General features: G+C 40.6%; 2 protein-coding genes across 6 annotated transcripts in view; both read left to right on the top strand.

Moving 5' to 3' along the window:
* The window catches only part of ROCK1 (Rho associated coiled-coil containing protein kinase 1), a 92,585-nt gene extending 86,721 nt beyond the window's left edge, over nt 1-5,864 (top strand). Inside the window, exon 33 of one of the 3 annotated variants that reach the window (XM_063326673.1) lies at nt 4,325-5,864. In XM_063326673.1, the coding sequence (XP_063182743.1) occupies nt 4,325-4,328 (4 nt within the window). In that variant the 3' untranslated portion in view covers nt 4,329-5,864. The other 2 variants (XM_063326674.1, XM_063326675.1) reach the window with 2 other exon arrangements.
* A 5,243-nt stretch (nt 5,865-11,107) lies between these two features.
* The window catches only part of USP14 (ubiquitin specific peptidase 14), a 24,170-nt gene continuing 14,504 nt past the window's right edge, over nt 11,108-20,773 (top strand). For all 3 annotated transcript variants that reach the window (XM_063326671.1, XM_063326672.1, XM_063326670.1), the window contains exons 1-5: nt 11,108-11,339; nt 13,920-14,065; nt 14,710-14,742; nt 16,827-16,931; nt 18,643-18,746. In XM_063326671.1, coding sequence (XP_063182741.1) covers nt 11,324-11,339; nt 13,920-14,065; nt 14,710-14,742; nt 16,827-16,931; nt 18,643-18,746 — 404 coding nt within the window. In that variant the 5' untranslated portion in view covers nt 11,108-11,323. The remainder of the gene's footprint in view (nt 11,340-13,919; nt 14,066-14,709; nt 14,743-16,826; nt 16,932-18,642; nt 18,747-20,773) is intronic.

The following is a 20,773-nucleotide window of genomic DNA, read 5'->3' as shown; positions in this document are numbered from 1 at the left end:
ATAAAGCTTCGCAGCATTTCCAAACTTATTTTTCCTTCAGTCCTCAATTTTCCAAGATCTACTGAAAAATGTTAGACCCCTCCATAGGCTTTAGCCAGATCTTTTAAGACTTTTTGATATAAATTACACCCGCCGATTTTAAAATGTGCATAAACTGTTGTTTAACATCATCTTCATTTACAACAGGACTATTGAAGAAGTACTGTTCTGTGGTTCAGAAAAATATGAAGTGCTTTTATATATCGTGATACATTTATTTGAACAATAATCAGGATTCTAGAAACTAGTTACTAAAGGCAGACCTTTTAAATAGGCAGATAACGATAACAGAAGTACTTAGAACTGGTTAAAGAACACTTTTACAGAGTAGTAAAATTTTTCAGTGAGTCTTGGACTACCTAAGACTGAAAGAAAAAGCACATTATCTGCTAATTAAAAGAATTAGGTGGAATGATTTTGATACTGAATGTCCATCCTACCATGAATTCTGGAAAAAAACAACAGAACTGAAAATGTAAAATTCATTAATACAGTTTTAAAAGAGTTTTTAAAATGTGACACTGAAATAATGCTAGTCAACATTCATTGCTTACAGAAAAAGGTGTCAAAGTAACTGAGAATCTTTTGAATGAGGTAGCATTCTTGGACAGTAAAAAAAAACAAACCACAAAACCAAAATAACCAACTCCCCCCAAAACAACCCAATGAGCCAATGGGTTTGGAAAGAATTACTTTAATACACCATTTACATCCATCTTTAAGCTGTATTAATTGGAATAATCTAAAGCAACACTTGGAAGATCATAGTCCTGATTGGACATTTTAGAAATTATCCTCTGTTATTGAGTATACAGGTTCTTCCTTCCTCCCTGCCAAACCTTACCCTATGAGGAGTTCACTTTGTAAAGATAGGGCATACTCCTTTATTTCACGTTTAGATATTGAGTTGTAGGCTTGCTTTTCCAAAAGACTGTTTGAATTGTGTTCTGAGTATGCTTTCCTTTCCATTTGTCTTTGTGAGGTCCTCTGGAAGCTGTAATAACCAGATTTTTTTTAAGGTCTGTTTTCTGCTCTTCAGATGAGCTACACTGCAGTAACTGTAAATCTCATGCTAGAGCGTGAAGGGGGAATTTGCATGTGCACACACAGAATTAAAAAAAAAGGGGGGGGGGGAGATTAAAAACCTGCTATAGCAGAACAGCTCTGGTATTCAGATATCTCATAGCGGTTAGCTTTTCAATAGATTTCTTTTTTTCAGCATGACTATGCGATCTCTCAGGTTTTTCAATTCAAGATCTTAACTTTTTTTCCAGACGTTTTAGAGCTAATTGGAAAAGCATAGAAGTTTTCATCCATGCGCTTTTATGGGAGCAGATCCATTTTCTTAAATCAGTTCATTGATTCTTTTTCACTCTGTCTTAGTAGAAATGCCGGTTTAGGGTTGCCTTTAGCAAGAACAAGTTTGTAGCTAATCTCTTACAGAATGAACAGATTTGGAACATATTTGAATCTTTACAGTAGCTCTTAAAGGAATGGGTCTGTTTGGGGAGATCAATTTCTGTTATTAATCTTATTGGCATTTGTCACATGAGAGTGTTAGAGAATCATAGAAATAAGCAAGTAGTGAATGGGAACTTTGTTAAAAAACAAGAAACACCATCTTTAAAGCTCTTTCTTAAGATCCTAGAGATACAGTGAGCCTAATATCTCACCAGCACCAGAAGGAGGAGAGCTGCACGTTCCTGCGCTTTTATCTTGTGTCAGCTCATGCTTCACAGATTACCACAGTAAACTGATGTATTTTCCAGCAATGTTTTCACTAAAGAAAAGCCAAAAAACCTAAAGCAGAACAACAAAAAACCCGCAACCCTAACCCCACAAGAGAAAAGCATGTGGTTTTCTGTTGGGTTAGGAGTTGCAGTGGTTCATAGAAGAGTCCAGAAAGCACCAGATCTGTCTCAAAAATGGAAGGAGGAAGGGTGAAGATGGTTGGCTTGCACTTAAAAGTATCAGGTGGAATCAGCTTTTCAGAATACTGCAGCCTGACATTTTCTCCATCTGCTCTAGTGTACAACCTCTGTTCACACTTTTCTCCATGACCCAATGGGATCTTCCAGCTTCTTGGGAAGAAATAAAGCTCTTAAGCTTTTCTGTCAATTAAGAAGTTAATACCCGCATGGTATCTTTAACTTCTTGAATTTTCCTAACAGAGTGTGATGTGAATCAAACATTTATATTACTTTTCTAGACTGAGCCCAAGTCTGTCAGTGAGTTTGATGACATAATTGATATTTGACCTTAGAAATCTTGCTTCTTAATGATGTTTCATATTGACATAGCTTCTTAGAACCTATAATTAATTTACAGCAAACTCCATTTTAACGCTGCGTATTGTAGGCACTGGGTATGGTGGAAGAAGCATATTGAGCATAAGCAATTTAGAGGGGCACAGTACTTGACCAGCAAGAGTGCCGGGTATGTGTGTGATGTCAGCCCGTCGTGCTGCACGGAGGTGTGTGCAGGAGGCAGGTGGGGAGCCCCCGCACCTTGCTGATGCACGAGGAGCTGCTTGGGTGGCTTTTGTGGCACACTACATCCTCATCAGACAGATGCCACTGGCTTGACTGGAATGTAGTGGGGCTTGAGTGGCACCTGCAGAGCAATGCAAGCAAACAATGAAAAGATTCAGAGTTACACTGAGCAAATAAGCGTCAGAAAAAGGTCAGATAGGAACTTCTCTTTCCAGCTGTTCTACTGTGGATGTTTTTGTGACTTTGTTAGACAAATGTGATGTTAATTGTGTCTATGAACTGGACAATCACTGCTGTCATATAGTGTGATGGCCAACCTGTGCCCTGATATAACTACATATTCCATCCTGTATGTTTAGAAAAATGAGGCATTGGATTTATTTTAGGAAAAATTCGCTTCTGATGTACAAGATGTTTAAATTCAGATTATTAAATAAATTTACAACGATCTTATATATTGAACACTTAGCTGGTCATTGCATAGTAGCTGAGCTAATGTGACAGCCTATTGCTACTTAAGGGGGAGGATTTTCTCTCTGTCTTTTTTTCCCTGCTCTTCTGTCATTGGATCCTGGGTAAGTGCTTGAAATGATCCAATTGGGACCCTTCCATGAAGATCCACAATTCAGTTTCCTCACTGTCAAAAAAATGTAGACTTATTTTGCTGAGCCTAGTGAGGGGAATCAGCCCACTGAGAAGGGTGGTGATTGCCAAAGCTGAGGACAGGTAAGTAGGAGAGTGCTCCCCTGGGGTCAGGAAGGTGAAGAAGTGGAGGAACAGCGAGCTCTTTTCCTTTCAGGAGGCAGCGAGTTGATAGATCAGTCTCTCTGAACTCAAGACACTGCACCCTGCAGTTCTCATCCTGACCTGTCTACCTAGATGTGGGAGTAAGAGAAGCAGTGATGATTTTTATGGGATATATGTGTGTAGCTTTTACTAAGTATCTGAAAATTGTTCTCTTGTCAGACAGTATAGCAGAACTTGATCTCGGTGATGGAGTCCTACCATGTAAGCAGGCATTAACTATTTTCTCAAATGGGTACAGATGTTAGCACATGCTTTAAGGCATTTTAGTCTTAAATCCACCTTTCTTTGCGGTTGGTTGGCAGCACTTCATTGACTTCATGGAGAGGTGTATCAGACCCATTAAAAGGAGCTTCACATATAAGTTCATCTTAAGTTCTTTTCCTCATTTTAATAATTTATTACTAGTAAATATGAATCAGAACTTCATGATGAACTTGCTAGCATTTGCAGTACTGCTTCTAGATCTGAAATTGCACTTCATAGTTTATAGTGTGCTAATGTATACACATTGTATCAGCACAGTTGACAGTGTTTTGTTTTAATATATTTGGACTTGGGCACCTGATCAAATTAATGCATGTTCAAAAACAAACAAAACAAGCCTCCCGCGCATCAGATGAGCTCTGGCAACTGCATGTGCGTGCTCTTAGGCCTACAGAGAGCCTTTTCTTGTCCCGCAAGTGAAAGGGTCACCTTGCATTTGCCATGAATACACCCATGATTGTTTACTCTTACTTGTTTACTTGTAAAGCTGCAGTAATATTATCATCTGTCTGATCTGTGTGTTCATGTGATGTTGTTAGAAATTAAGAACAGTTTGTGGAAGATTGTTTAGGTATGATCTCAATATTGTACCATGTCAATGGAAAAAATATTTTGTTAACGTAAAATATTTTCTTCACTGAAGTGCTTGGCAAATGGGCACTAGTGTTATGAAGCTCATTTTTCTATTTGTTATTAATTGTCTGTTTTCTTCTTTGTTCCAGCTAACCACACGTACAGCGCTAAATGGAATCTCATGGGATGCGGTCTGAGAAACAGGGCTTTTTTTAACCACACAGAGCAGTGCAGACGGGCTGTTGTTCCTTTCAACATAACTATCACAGGCTTCAGGGTTAAGATTGCTATTACTGTCTCCTCCTTGCTTTGGCACAAAAGCACGCTGAGGGTGTTTAATTGCGGGTTTGCCTAAAGGTAGATTAGATTAATTATTACTATGTAATGCAAGTTAAAGCAAATAAAGCTTAGCTAGGTGTATAAAAAAAAAAGGTGCTGCCTTTTTGGATTTTTAAAAAAAGCCTGTCAATCACGATGAAATGCAGCCAACTTTCTTCGTATCAGTGAAAGAAAAGGACTGTTTACCCTGTGAAGGGGATATTTATGTCAAGATGAGCATATGGAACGGAGAGAGGAGGAAGGTTTCTCAATGAGAAGGACTGCAATTGCTTTCAAGACTCAAAGTTGTGCTCTTGAAGACTGCAGAACTAGCTTAAAAATGAAGCCTTATCACTTGAACTTCAGTGCCTTCACTGCAGAGTTCTTAACAGCCTTAATGCTAACCACCCACTATGGAATGGATCAAAGTGTTAAATATTTTGCATTATGCTTTACAAAATACTGATTCAGCAGGTTTGTAAAGGGGGGAAAACAAGTAATTGCCTTTAATCTATGCATTTTTGCCAAGCCATACTGAATTATTTTACTATAGAGGCATTAGAAACTAACAGTAAAAAGAACCACCAAGTTTGGAAGCATATTTTGGGGTACATCATTTCTGTAACTGTATAGTGTATTGCCTTACAATTTTAAGTGATAACATACATTAAGTTAACAAACATTTAAGAAATATATGCACTGTTTGAAATGTAAATTATTCTTAGAACACTTTTACTGGGTTTTACGTTGTCCTTTTAGTGCCTTAATTTGAGATAATTGTATTATTGCCATGTCAATAAATGTAGAAATCTAAAACTAAACAAAGGAAACCTCTAAAAAACTTGCATATCAGTGGTTTTTACTGAATTTTAATTGGTTGAAGTATTGTAGATGCTAGATGCATTTTCTAAATTAAGTACAATCTTTGAATGAGAATTCCTCTTACAAAGAAAGACTGATTCTGTTTTATAAGCCAAGAGATGTGTAGGCAATGCAAAAAAAAAAAAAGCATATAACACAAAAGCTCGGGGTAATTCAGGAATTTCAGTAAATGCTGTCAGACTCTTGCTTTGTAGCAGGAATACATTCATGGTATGGGCAGTATGGTTTTATTTTATTTTATTTCTTAACCAAATACCTCCTCAGTAATTTATAATGGCTTTGCAGTTGTGTATTAAATAAGAAGCACTGGAAAACTGATTCGTCCTTAGGACGATTTGCATGTTTCAAGTGGTATTGAAAGCCGCACTGATGGATATGTAATAATAAACATATCTGTTATTAATATGGTAATGACTCTGTGCTCATTTAATGAGAAATAAAGTAATTTATGGAAAGACCCTTTTGAAAATGACTGGCATGGTGTTTTCTCCTGATGGCATGGCAGCTTATAGATCTTTCTAAGCATTCAGACATGCAGCAGTTTCTAGTAAAAGGTGCATTTGCAATGTAAGGCCTAGGGGACTCTGAAACATTTTTTTTTTTTTACTATTCTACATGAATAAGTAAATACAATATTAAATAAATATTTTTCATTCCCTTATTCTCATGGCCTGCTGTAGTAGCCTAATTCATATGTATTTTTCAGTCACCACCCTGAGCTTGACTTGTGATGGCTTCATCTTTCACGATGCAGGTTTGGAGCCCCACTTATTTGGGGGGAGGGAATCCTGTTCAAAAGACAAAAAACACTGGGGTGGTTTTTATTGGTGGTGGTTTTGGGGTTTGGTTTATTTTGGAACAGCGTGTGCACACCATGAAGTCAGGTGTCCATAAATCCCCCTGGGTAATCCTCCAAGGCCAGCAGGACAATGGAGTAAGTAAGGACAAATTACATGTGAACGATTTTATGTCCTTAGAAGGTCACAGAGCTGGGAAGTATGGATAAATAGAAGTAGGTGATGTGGTAATTTCAGAACGTTCCTCTATGTTGAGCTTGCTGTATCAGAAATGTCAGCAGTTTTCAAAGCTGTGGCTGGAGCACACTACAGACTACCTTCCAGATCGCCAGTCACGTTGACCGTTAGCTTGCAAAGCAATACAAGGGATAATTATGACTTGCTTTAATCTCCTATCGCACACGCCAAGGGGAAATAATACAGTAATATCATTAAATATATCTTACTTAAATATGTACATTATTATAGGAAATTTAGAGTAATAGAAAAGGCCTATGGTCAGGTCATTCTCCAGACCTAGATTAGGTTTTGGGTTGCTTTTCTGCTTTCCTTTACGTGTAACTGACTATGTCTACAGGCTCAAAAGCTCTTGCTTGGATAATTTCTTAATACAAAAAGTCATATCTTGTAGTTCTGTATTTTATGAATCTGAAAAATAGCATAAAATCTGTTATGAATAGATAATGACTAGTGGGAAGAGGGAAGGATTGTGGAAAAAACGGGTTTGCTCTACAGATTGGCACACACTATCATTTCCATGGCGTTTTAGCAATGCTGAAATTCTGCAATTCTTTTTAAATGCTGATTCTGCTTGGGAAAAGAGCAGCAGGCATAATGAAGTGTAAAATTACGTTGAGTTATATGTCTGGGATCAGTTGCAACTAAAATGCTGTAATAATAAAGTCTAGACATGCAAATTACAGTTTGTGTCTTCTGGTATACTGATGTTGGCACTTGTTTACTGTAAGCAAGGTGCTTATCTACAGGAATAGCTGTACTTTGCATAACATTCAGCCAAAGGTTTCTACTGTTAGGAAAAGTAATACCTATGATCTCAACCATGCAAACAGATATTTCAGGGGAAAAAATAATTGTTATTGAATCTTTAACAAGCATCAGTTTTATTGTCCAGAAAAAAACATCAGTGTACTGCTATGTTTGCTACAGCTCCACTTTTTCTGGCTCTTGCCTTTTTATTTTGCTTAGCTTTTACCCTTGTCACTAATGATTACTTTTACAGGAATATTTTGCCTACACTCATCTGATACAGTGCCAGAGAGTCATCGAGAGATGTGAATACGTAAACTAGGAAAAGCTAGCATAAATCAACCTGGCTTCATTCAGGTCAGTGAAGCTGTAGTTTTAGACAGTTTGAGAAATCGGGATGTCTGCGCTCTTATGTGATCAGTTTTTATTGATTTGCCTCCACTTTTTTCCATTTTTTATTACTGTATTAGGTTGAAAGTTAATTAACATTGTTAGAATGCTAAAATCTGCTCTTTTCCATCTCCTCTTCAAGCCTCCCTATTATGGCCGAATGAAACAGGAAAAAAAAATGGTAAGAGTAGCTAACTGTAGCAAAACAGCCTGGGTAATAAGAACAGGATTCTGCCTCTCCCACAGGCGGATTTAGCAGCATCCACTGAGACTGTAGCCAGCAGCAAGTCAGCCATACTGCCGTTCCTGTGAAAGTGGGGGCAGCAGGTGCTCAGCTTCCCTCTGAGCTGGTGAAACTCCACTGGGAATTTTTTTATGTACTAGTTACCAACATGAAAGAAGCAAATAGAGTTTTGTTCTTTTCCCCCCCAAGGTGTACGTTCATAGTCACCCAGAGTGTACAAAGTTTGAAAATGGCTGAAATGGAACAAGTATCACTGAAATGGGGGATAGTGTGTATGTTAGTTTAAATATCTCCTGGATTGCTACGTTTTTATTTACCCTGCCATTACATTTTCACCTTATTAGGAGTCGCACCTTATCAACACTCCATTTTGTCATTGCTGTGAGACAGGGATGAAACGTAGCAGTGACGTCCAGGCTGGGAGTGCCTGGGCCATGCCATGCCCTGGGCCCCTAAATCAGCTCTAGGAGCCGCCCCTGCTTAGGACAGCCACAGTGATCTCCCTTTGGGCCTTGCTCAGCCCTGCACGGTGCCAGGGGAAGTCCTACACGCCAGAGTTTTCTTCAAGGATCTTGTTTCTGTTCCTCATTTTCTGGGTGCTCATTTGGAGACAGTCGAAGTTTGCAGTGCAGGAAAGTGGAATGCTTACCTTTATCATGAAAAAGAACTTTTCTTTAAACATGTAAAGCATTGTAATGTATCAGGACACTGGAAAAACCAGTCCTAAAGCACTTAAAACTAGGATTACTTTGAGTTCAATATACATGCCAATTATCTGGAAGACAGGAGTTAATAATGTGATTATATCCTACCTGTGCTGTGAATACACACTCATTAAAACATTTAAAGCCTGAAAATACATAGGAAGGTTCCAAAGAAAATTATGTTCCCCGTAGAAAATAAAACGTACGTTAATAAATGCACCTGTCAATATATTGTATAATTAATCTTCCCCTTTAAAGAAACATAAATGCAGTATTTTAATTCCTGAGAAGACTGCTACCTTTGTTCTATTGAAGGCATCACACAGGTGCCTAAAGCATGCCTTGCAAAGGGGCTTGCCTCACTTCCCCACGCCTTTCATTGTGTTGCAGCACCTGCTTGTACCGTCTGAGGGTACACCTACAACTTGTGCTCCTCAGAACAGAGCCACAGGAGATTTCATAGAGTAAAAGCCTTTTGTAAACAGATCTGGACTTGCTCTGAGCCATTAATAAATCCTGCTGGGCCTGTTGGCCTGCACGCAGTATTGTGCTAACGACATAGCCACAGCTTTTGGATCCAAGCTGGCTTGCACCTGGCCAGCTCAGGATGGGAAGCAGTCCTGCTCAGGTGGCCCAGCAAAAGGCCACAGAGACACAGCTGGGGCAGGCAGTTCTGCTGTCCCTATGTCCCTGCAACCCAGCCCAGGGTTCCCTCAGGACTTGCCTGCACTAAGAAAAAAAGACGCATTTAGTAATGTTCAACCAATCTTTCACAATTTTAATGTAGTCAGGGTGATCTGTACTTCATATTTACACATCAGGTTACACTCTTTGTCTCTGTACTCCTCATATCAGCGTGTGTAAGATTCAAGGAAACCAGCATCTGTCTATTGATCCTCTCCTAAAGGAAAAAGGCCCAAAGCTGTTACGGCAGAGAGAGGTCTATGCATACGCAGAGGAAAGAAGAGCAAGGTTGTGGTTCTTCATCTGGAGGTCCGGAAGAATTTTCCTGCAGACACAAACCCTGATTCTTCTCTTTCGGCACAGCACCCTCTAGTGCCTTTGCCAAACCCTGGAAGTGAACAGTCTGTGATAACCCTAGACCCTATCTTCGAAGGGTTACTCTAAAGGGGAGAATGTATTCAGTGCTGCTTCAGATTGCAGAGCGTTCAATTTTCATTTAGGAGCCATAGATAAATGGCTTCAATACAGGTCACTGTCGATATTAAGAACAAATGGCTAGACAGAAAATACCCTACACTTAAGACTCATGGGCGGACAGCTGGGATCTGCGCTCACTTGAATAGCTGGTCTGCAGGACCTCACCCTAGAATTAAATCTTTTCCAGAAAACTCCTTTAAGCAAGTCAAAGTAACAGAAGATTCATCACCCTTGCTGGTGAACTTAACATGGCTTACATCGTCTTAGTAATTGGAAACTGCATCTCAATTCAAGATCCAGCTTAATTTCAGCATACTACCCATTGTAGTGTTTCTGTGAAATGTAATCCTTGTTCCCCAAAACTTCCTTTTCATTCTAGGGGCCTATACTGGACAATAAAATCAAACTGAAAAGACTGAAATATGTCAGCCTTCCTTACTTTCAAGCCCTGGATTATTTTATGGCTATTTTTTATATCCTTCTTTGACTGTTTGGAATTAAATATCACATTTGGTGAGCAGCACATTTATCAAGGAAATATCCTACTTGTTTGGGTATCACTTCTACAGCAAAAGCAGGGACAGAAGTGCAAAAGCAGACAACGAAACAGTGGCAGGAGCTCTTACAGCTGCAGCTGGCAGGGGGGCTGGTAAAGGTAGGAATGTTGGGTTTCTACAGGTGGTAGCTAGGAGGGGTCTGAGGAAGGGATGTTTCTTTCTGGCATTCTCTTCCTTTTTATATATTTAAGCACTGCTTTAGTTTCTTTAATCACAACCTAATAATAAGAGCTTCTGCAGAAGCAGTTGTGACTCATGTCTCCATGCCTACTGCTGTTGGTATCTTTAAAACTGCTTTTATTGTCCTGAAGGCTCTCGGACATCGCTATTACAGCCGTTTTTCAGCACTCCTTATCTGTTATCTATCACAGAGTCTTAAAAAGTGTAATTGCTGGTAGATTAGTCATCCCCTCTCCCCTTAAGAAAGTTCTGTTGACAATTTTATCTCTTACCCTACATTTTCCTATAACCCAAACGTATTTCATCTACAACAGCCTTTTCTTTTTCCTTTCCCCCCTCATCTTCGTGCAGCCACAGCCCCGTGGCACACCACACCGCCCACAAGCCCACCTCAGCCCTCCACCACGCCGCCCCCCACACTGCTATTCCCTGCCCCTTGCACCTACGGCCGTTTCCGCCCGCGGAGGGGACCAGGCTCTTTCCAAGCTCCGACAAACTACCGTTGTCCGTGGGCACCCCACGGCCGCAGCCGTCCCTCTTCTCCGGTCCGAGAGGCAGCGCCTCCCTCCTGCAGCCGGGCGCCCTGCCCTCCCTCAGAGCCGGCCGTTACTCTGCCGACCGGCCGTTAACAGCCGCGCCGCGCGAGCGCCCCCCTCCCGTGCACCGACGGCGGCCGCCGCCCCGCCCTTCCGGCGCTGCGCGCGCAGCCTGCCCCGCTTCCGGCGAGCGGGCCCCGCTTGCAGCGTCATCCTGAGGGGCCGGTTTGAATGAGACCCCGAGGGAGGGAGGGACGCGCCACCATCGCTGCCGCCGCCATCGCCCGCCCGCTCCCTCCCCGCTAGCGCCGCTTCCCCGCCGTCTTTCCACTCCTCCCCGCCCCCACCGCGCCCTCTCGGGACACGGTGTGCCGCCGCCCCCCCGCTCCGCCATGCCGCTCTTCTCAGGTGAGCCGGCCCCGCCGCCCGTGCCCGGCCCGGCCGCAGCGTGGGGCTGGGAGGGGGCAGCGCCTGCGGGGGCGGGGGTCGTTGCCTCAGCGACGATCCCCCCTCGGCGGCCCCTTCGCGCCGCCGGGGAAGAGGGAGGCGGGCGGTGCCTCCCGAGGGGCAGCGGGAGGCTCCTCCGGCAGCCCTGCCGGCCCCCACACGTGTCCGCCGCGCCGCCGGGCCCGGCCGAGGGCGGTACCGGGAGCTCCCCGGGACATGCGGCCCGGCCCGGGAGGCGGCCTGGCCGGCTGAGGAGGAAGTGTTGGCCTGGCCCGGCTGGGGCGAGGGGCGAGCGCTGTTGGTGGCCGGGAGGGCCCTTTCGGCAGGGCTCGGCCGTGCCAACGGGTGTCATTCGCGTATCGCGTGCGATCGTGCCTCGGTATTGCCCTTTCCTGACTTATTTTTGTTTTGTGCTAAGGTAAGTGCTGCCGTCTGTTAAGTGAGCCGTAATTCTGCATCCGCACCTCCAAATGTATTTAGGTGCATCTGCCTCGGCTTTCGTAAATCCATTATTTCCTAGTTAAAACCAGAGCAGTTAAAATTTTCTTAAATTGCATCGCATTCCACTTGCCCTCCTTGCTGTGAAGGAAAATTTCTAGTTAAGTCTGCAAGAGCAAAACCTCCACTGACACTTCTAGGACCAGTTAATGGCTTGTTTATGTTTTGCAAGTCTGGCCTCTTGGGGCTTTTTAGTATATGAGGAACAGATTGTAGAAGGCCTCAGTACCCAGTTGTGTCCCTGTTTCTCCACTGTTTTAATTGTGGTTGGCAAGCTGGAATATTGATGTCAGTATAACGGGACTTTTCCTGAACTCTAGCACATCTGTATAAGCTGTGCTTTCTGTTCAGTGGGGGGAATTTGCCCTTCCTTTTTCTTAGTTTCCGTTCTCAAATTAACAATTTTCCCTTTTATTTTGGAAACTTTTGGTGAAATTTTGGTTGCGATGTCTGAAGAGAAGACGCTCATACTCTTCAGTTTCCTCCTCTTGAGTGCTGAGTTGTCAAAACCGGTGACACTAAAGATTAATAATTGCTAACTCTTCCGCATATTTAGCAGTGGATGCATGACTGTTCAAAAATGCAAGACTTAAAAGACTGCAGCTGATAAGTTCAGCGAATGAGTGGATTGTCTTCCCAGAAAATGGGAAAAGACTTGTGCTTGGTAGGTCTTAAATATGCAAAATAATAAATGTGTCTTTAAAAAAAATCAGAAGGTTGGACAAATCAGAAGGTCCTTTCTGCTAGAAATACTGAAAAGACAGTCATTTGAGTTGCTTTGTTGGCTAATTTGGACTAAGTTTTGGTTATTCTTCCTTATTACACATCACAAGCACTGCATGCATCTGAAATCTGAACCTTCTTGTAAGGTTTTTTTAAATCACTACTTTTAAGAATTTTATGTTGAAAAAACCCTAGAGTTGCCATAGTATATTTACTTAAAACTGAAGCACAGGTAGAAGGAAGGATACAGCTTTCTTAAAGTATATTTCAGCCACTTGCTGTGCACGTAGGATATTACTGTGTGCTATATTTTGCAGATTTTCAGTAAAACTGTAGCTTGCTAAAGTAGCCTTGTTTACCTGTGATAATGATTGGAAGTGATCAAAGACATGTGATCGTTCTTTAGAAACACACTGTTTATTCCAGACATTTTTGTCTGCTCTTCCGTTAGTACTAGCTTTACCAAAGTGAAGTTAATGTGCCTTTGTTTTGTTCTGCCTAATGTTTCTGCTGATGGTCCCATTTCCAGCGTCAAAGAGTTACACTTTGCATGACCAAATTTCACTTCCCTTCTCAATTCCAGTCCTGCACCTTTACTGGGGTCAGGGCTTCTGCAGCTGCAACCTGTGCTGGGCTCTTGTCCGTATGTGCACATAGGTATGCTGTTTGTGTGAACACTGTCAAAACTCAGGAGGGTAGCAGTGATGGTGGTGTAAACAGCACTGTGAGGTTCACCACCTACTGAAAGGAACCAGGAGGTGTGCTATTTTATGGGTCGTGTCTTGACGCACACCTGCCTCCTCATGTAGCTCCGTGTGAATGATACTGGTAGCCAAAATTATGGCTGTCGAAACAGTTGCTTTGCTTTTAAAGAACAGAGTATTGTTTGGCACTGAAGGAGAACAGAAATGTTGTGAAAAACTCAACTGGAATTGCACGTCTGAACTTCCTTCAGAAACTTGTTTGCAATGAACAGTGCCAAGAGATTTGGGAGAGTTGCTTTCGAGCTGCTTTTGTGAAGATTTGCTCAAAGAATTTCTGATGCTGTTATGCACTCTCATTGCTTGCAGAGTTTCTCAGTATATATGTTACTTAAAATTGTTTTATAGGATGTTTTTAGAGTTGGAAATAGTGTGTTCTGGTGGCCAAGATACCTTGTAGAAAAGGTGTCCTTTAGCTTGATTATTGACAAGTTTTAGAGTTAAAAACTGAATGTTTTGAGATGGTCTAAAGTCTGCAATTTGAAATACTGGGTTAACCTTGGTAATTACATTTTTGTATATTAGGAAATAATCTAGTTTCAAAACATTTTATTTGCAGTTAACGTGAAATGGGGAAAAGAGAAATTCGATGGTGTGGAACTTAACACTGATGAACCTCCAATGGTCTTCAAAGCCCAGTTGTTTGCACTGACTGGAGTTCAGCCTGCTAGACAGAAGGTTATGGTTAAAGGTGGAACTCTGAAGGTAGAAATACATGTTTTCTTGTATTATTTCAAACTTTATTAAATTATAACATAATGAGCAATGACTATATTTCCAAGTCTTCCTCCAGAAGATCTTTCGTTGTATGTATTAAACTGACTACACTTTCCAGAAATAATTCTGTTTGGTTCATTGCCTACTACTAGAAAATACTGTCAAAAGTTTGTTGCTAAATGGTTGGGAGGTTCACTGCTGTTTTAAAACACTTCTTCACTATTTTATACCAAGCACTACTCTGCTTTGTTGTTTTTTTTTCCCCTGTTCTTTTTTAAATGTTCAGAATCTGAATGCAATTTTTTGCTTTTTAGCTTGTTCAAGAAAAGTTTCTCTGGCACTCTTTTCCTGGAGGCTTATCAATGTAATGCGATATAGGTGACTTTCCTACAAAAAGTTGTTTACATCTAAGCAGTGCTGAGCAACAGATGAAGAACCTTATTGAAGAGATGAGTTGACTGGTTTTTATTTTAGTTAGACAAGACTTGATGATGTGTAAATAGTTAATATTGTGGAATCTTGGATGAAACACAATTGTATATTTAGAAATATGTGATTAATATTAATGAAAATACTTGCTTGCCTTTTGCCGCAAGATAATTAACCTGTCTTTTATTTCATTCCAAATACAGGATGATGACTGGGGGAACCTAAAAATAAAGAATGTAAGTTCTGAGGAATAATCAAATTTTACTAGTTTGATTTTTATTTTGTCATTTAAAGAAACATTGAAAGTTCTTGCTGTTGCTGTTTGAATAGTTAGCTCATTCTTAAAATTATTTTTCATGAAGGTCTGATTTTTATAGTTATCATACCTAAGCATTTTTACAAAGTTCTCACCATTGATTTGTAAAAAAACTCTTTTTGGCATCAGTAGGGAAATTATATTATCTTCCTGAAGTACTTGGGGACATATATTTCTTTCTTACAAGAAATGTTCCGAGTCAGACCAGTTGTCCTTCTGTGTTGTCTATCTGTGACTATAATAATAAGCAAAATAAGTTATTTAGAAAGAGCTTGTGAACCTGGGCACTGCCTGCAGTCCGTTATGCTTGTACATCCCCAGCATGGAAGAGTGTTGCATTACAGATGCTGAAGTTACAGCTCTGCCTATTTCCTTTCTTATTGAGCTGATGAAATTTGTTCTTCTATACTAAATAGCTGCTGTTTAAAGACAAAGCCATTAGTAATGGTTATTCATAGAATCACGGAATGGTAGGGGTTGGAAGGGACCTCTGGAGATCACCTAGTCCAACCCCCCTGCCAGAGCAGGGTCACCTAGAGCAGGTTGCACAGGAACGTGTCCAGGCGGGTCTTGAATGTCTCCAGAGACGGAGACTCCACCACCTCTCTGGGCAGCTTACCATACCTTTGGGTATGGCATCTGGGCAGCTTATTCATACCTTTGACTAGTTCCAAAAGAAAACAAAAAGTGAATCTATTTCTGTTTCTTACCTATATAATATTGTAATGGGGAATCCCAAAGATTTTTGTTGGGTTTGGTTTTTTTTTTGGTCATTTTCATTTCTGTAGGTGTCTTGTAACATCTGTTTGGTACAGGTTTTACTCTGGTTCTTTGCTGAGCAGATTGAGTTAGGTAGCATTACTCTTACACTTGTAATTATTTTGTAAGCATCTACTAGTAGCCTATAACTGCAGCTATTGTAGCAAAGTTGTTCGGCAAAAACCACAGTATGTAATATTCTAGTCATTTTCTGTGTACTGTTAGGCTAATAGCTGCCTTTATTAGTTTCAATAATGCTATATACAAGTTCTAGAGACTTAATTACACTGTCAAAGCAGTTTCTTTCCGTTCCGTTGTCCATCCTTTTCCTTAGCGCTGTATTTTTCAAGGCCCCAAATAGCCATTTTCTCCCCCTTTGATAGATCTTATTGTGTAGATGTACTGCCGTTGAATGCTGAAAAACTCCTTTTCCTTAGGCTAGTCCAGCGCGCATGGTAACTTGATTGCTTTTTTCCTCCCCCTTGAATGTGAGTCCTCATGCCTAAACTTATGGGGTCATTTTGGTTATTTTTCACTTTTCAATTAGTTTAATGTCCTCAGAACTTGCCAGACCAAACTTGCCACTTCTGTTTCCCGCTTGCTCTTCAGGTGGAAGAAAACAATTCTGAACTCAGAGCTGTGGTCCTCATTATTACCCACATGTGTCTGAAGTGTTTCCCCAGATTCTAGGGTAAAGATGAGGGATGTTTTTGTTGTTGTTCAGAGTAGCCTGCATTTGAGAACTTGAGACTGTTGATTGAGAAGCTCAAACGTTGCATCTTCTTTCAAATCAGAATGTGTCTGTTCAGTTAGCCTTGGTTCCAAGGTATTTTCTAGGGCTTAAGGGAAAGAGGAATATTTGCACTGAAGATACTTGATCCCTAGTGATCCCTCAGGCAGGGAGCTTTTCTGAACACTTCCCATTGGGATATTCCATGAATGTTAAATTTAGTCACGATTGGAATCTTGCATTGTCAGCTGCTGACAAGCTCACCAGGCTCAGTGGAAACGTCTAGCATGGATAATGCTGTGGAATTGCTCTCAATAGGTGCCTTTTAGATAATGAGAAAGTTGAGGTATACCCTTAAGAAACAACAGTGCAGTATTAGTTCTGTAAACTAAGAGAAAGACTGTGTTTATTTTTGGGGAAATAGCTGAAATATGTCAAGAGCTTAATGATTTTATTTTTTTAAGTGGAAATAACTGCCCTTAAATATTTATTACTATTTTTTACTGTGTTTCAAGGGGATGACCTTATTAATGATGGGTTCCGCAGATGCACTTCCAGAAGAGCCAATTGCTCGACCCGTCTTTGTAGAAGACATGACAGAGGAGCAGTTGGCTTCAGCTGTAAGCGTATTTGAAACTTTGTTTTCTTGTAAACCTTTGAATAACTGCAAGTTTCTAAATCCTTGCAGTTGCTTGAAAGTGGATATTGAAACTGTAATGTCTGTTTAGCACTTACAGCTTCTCAAAGAAACGCAAATTTATGTTGATGACCCAATTGGTGGCTGTGATGAGAAGTCTGGAATTTAATTTATAAGTTATATAAATAGTGCTATTTTTTCTTTAAGCAGGCAGCTTAGTAAATTTTCTAAAAAATAGCACTGATGATGTTTTTAAAGACAAAGTTATATTGCCTTTGCTGTATTAGTGTCCTGAACTTTGCATGAATTAAGGGCTCTTAGATGTGCAAAATTGATTCCTGCCTTCTTCGTATCTATGAGTGGAAACTAGGGTTTGTTTGGGGTGGGGTGTGTTTGGAGTTTTGTTTGTCCTTGTTAGTAGCATTAGGTAAACTTTTCTTTCTGAAAAGTGAAAATAAGTTTGACATTAGTGGAATAGATTATATGTTTTCCCTGATGGGAGTAAAGTCTGGAAGAGCATAATTAATCAATTTTTTTTCTTTAATGAAGTAACTTCTCTTTGAGTTGTTTCCTTTTTTTACAATTTGAAAGGCTTAATTTTCTCATCACTCATTTGAACTAGGAGCTCTTCGTCATACTTAAAACAGTTGCATGACTGTTGTCAACTGCGCATGCAGAATGGTAATACTTTTATGCATGTCCATATCAAAACGGAACTGTAGTTCAGGACTGGTTTTGTGCTTCAGTATTTAATGGTTTCCATGACAACAGCAGGTGAAGGATATTTATGTATTTTTGAGACTAACCCTATACACAGACTTTGAGATAACTGAGAGGCAAACAAGGAGATGATTCAGCATCAGATAACATTTTGAAAAAGTTGGTCACATTGCATTTCTCTGATTGAAATTTTGTTATACATCAAAATTCAGTTGTCTGTACTGCATGTAGTCATTAAAAATGGAATGCACAGCTAAATGAATTCTCTTTTCCTAAAATAATTAAGTGGCATTGGTATGCAGTACTACTTCAGTTTCTTTAAACTATGTGCTTTTCCCTGACAACCACTCAAATATGCAGGATTAAAAAAAAAAAAAAAAAAGAAACATTCTATTGTGATTTATAGTTGTTTCTGAAGCTGGTTAGTTTAATTATTAGTTGGCCTTCACATTTGTCAAAACTTTAGAAATTCACAAGTTGTCTGAAAGGATCAAATTAATGATGTGTTGCAGAATTCTGGAGTGGAGTTTAAATAATGCTTTTGTTTCTAATGATGAACTTCATCATATTCATAGTTTTACCGAAAACTGATTTTAATTAAAACATCAGTGTTTTGTACAAATGTATTCATGTGGAAACTTCATGGAAATAGAATTTTAAGGTCAAAGCTTGAATGAGATTATAATTGAACTTTCTGAATGACTGCCTGCTTGAAGAATATGTTCATTAAACTAAACATGCACAGAAAAAAAATGCCAAGCATTCCTGAATCCTAAGAGCACTGAATAGTGAAATGATTAATATAATCAGAAAATGTATCTTGAAAACGTCATACAGTTTGATGGAATATTCCAGGTTTTAGGCACTTTGATCATTCCTTTTCTTAGACGTTGATGTCCAATTTATAGCGTTTATACAAAAATAGTTGCACATCTCTCTCAGACCTTCAAGAACCCTTGTAAATTTTTTGGTAGATGGAATTACCATGTGGATTGACAAACCTTGGCAACACTTGCTACATGAATGCTACGGTTCAGTGTATCCGCTCAGTGCCAGAAGTGAAAGAGGCCCTTAAAAGGTAAGATTCAGTACAAAAATACCATGACTAAAATGTTTTCTTTAGCTTATGAAATAGATATTTTGTGGAACAGTTGTCTTAATACTGGTATGGATTATCATAACAATCTGTTACTCTTTAAATCCATTCAAGGGTAACATAACGATCAATTAAAGTTTATTCTATGGCTATGTTAGTCTGTATTTTTTAAAGAACTTAAGACTATGTATTTGTTGGAACTGGCTTTTAGTGGAGAGAATGTGTTTTGCCTAGCTAAAAAAATAGTTCCTATCAAGACATGTTTAAAAAGCTTAAACAAGCTTCTGAACTCCTAACCCTGTTTTCTGGTGTTAGTTTGTACGGTCTTGTTCTGTAAAAAAGAATTGCACGGGAGTCATGTTCCTTTGAGGAATATTTTTTTTTCAGTGGCTTTATTGCACAATGTGTTTTCAGCTATGAAATTCTGATGTAATTGACATTTGGTACTTGGAGGTACAGCAGGAAGCTCTGAGATAGGACCATGGGTGTTTCTGTGGTGGCAAACTGGAATAACCTGGAGTTACTGCCTTTTGGATGCATAGAATCATAGAATTGTTGAGGTTGGAAGGGACCTTTAAGATCATCGAGTCCAACCTTTAGCCTACCCTGACAAGAGCTACTTCTAAACCATGTCCCTAAGTGCCCCATCTACCCTTTTTTTAAACACCTCCAGGGATGGTGAATCCACCACCTCCCTGGGCAGCCTATTCCAATGTTTAATAACCCTTTCAGTGAAAAAATGTCTCCTAATATCTAATCTAAACCTCCCCTGACGTAACTTGAACCCGTTTCCCCTCGTCCTATCACTTGTCACCAGGGAGAAGAGGTCAGCCCCCATCTCTCTACAACCTCCTTTCAGGTAGTTGTAGAGGGTGATAAGGTCTCCCCTCAGCCTCCTCTTCTCCAGGCTAAACAACCCCAGCTCCCTCAGTCGTTCTTCATAAGGTTTGTCCTCCAGACCCCTCACCAGCTTTGTAGCCCTTCTCTGGACACGCTCCAACACCTCAATGTCCCTCTTGTAGCGAGGGGCCCAAAACTGAACGCAGTACTCGAGGTGGGGCCTCACCAGTGCCGAGTACAGGGGGATGATCACTTCCCTAGTCCGGCTCACCACACTATTCCTGATACAGGCTAGGATGCTGTTGGCCTTCTTGGCCACCTGGGCACACTGCTGGCTCATATTCAGCCGGCTGTCAACCAACACTCTCAAGTCCTTTTCTGTCGGGCTGCTTTCGAGCCACTCTGCCCCAATCCTGTAGCGCTGCATGGGGTTGTTGTGTCCCAAGTGCAGGACCCGGCATTTGGCCTTGTTGAACCTCATACCATTGGTCTCAGCCCATCGGTCCAGCCTGTCCAGATCCCTCTGCAGAGCCAACCTACCCTCAAGCAGATCAACACGCCCGCCCAGTTTAGTGTCATCTGCGAACTTACTGAGGGTGCATTCGATCCCTTCATCCAGATCATTGATAAAGATATTAAAGAGAACCGGCCCCAGCACCGAGCCCTGGGGGACACCACTTGTAACTGGACACCAACTGGATTTAACTCCATTTACCACCACTCTCTGGGCACGGCCATCCAGCCAGTTTTTTACCCAGCGAAGAGTACACCTGTCCAGGGAACAGAAGACATGCCCTTATGGAATTTGTTTCATTTGTTCTGATTGTAGAATAAATTTTCTGGGTTTTTTTTTATTTGCTGTTTTTGTTCAGTTTTTGTGTGTGTGTTATTCTGGACTGAAATGTGAAAATGGCTGGGTTTTTTGGTGAGGAATCTATGAGAAACTTGAAAATTCTGAAGATCAGAAGGAAAAAGGAATATATGGCAATGTGAGCCTGAATTTGTCCTCCAGATAAGTTAAAATGAGAAAACCATCAGTATTTTAAAAATGTGAGGATTAGGTAGAGCGTTGCCATCTTAGGGTTTAGTTAATTCCTTTAAAATATACTACTTTATTGATAACCTTGGTACCCAACTGGATATTCTAGATTACTGTAAACACGCAGTAT

This window comes from Chroicocephalus ridibundus, chromosome 2 (assembly GCF_963924245.1).
Source record: "Chroicocephalus ridibundus chromosome 2, bChrRid1.1, whole genome shotgun sequence".
Classification (NCBI taxonomy): domain Eukaryota; kingdom Metazoa; phylum Chordata; class Aves; order Charadriiformes; family Laridae; genus Chroicocephalus; species Chroicocephalus ridibundus.
Note: the sequence above shows the minus strand (reverse complement) of the source record. Positions and strands in the feature narration are given on the sequence as shown.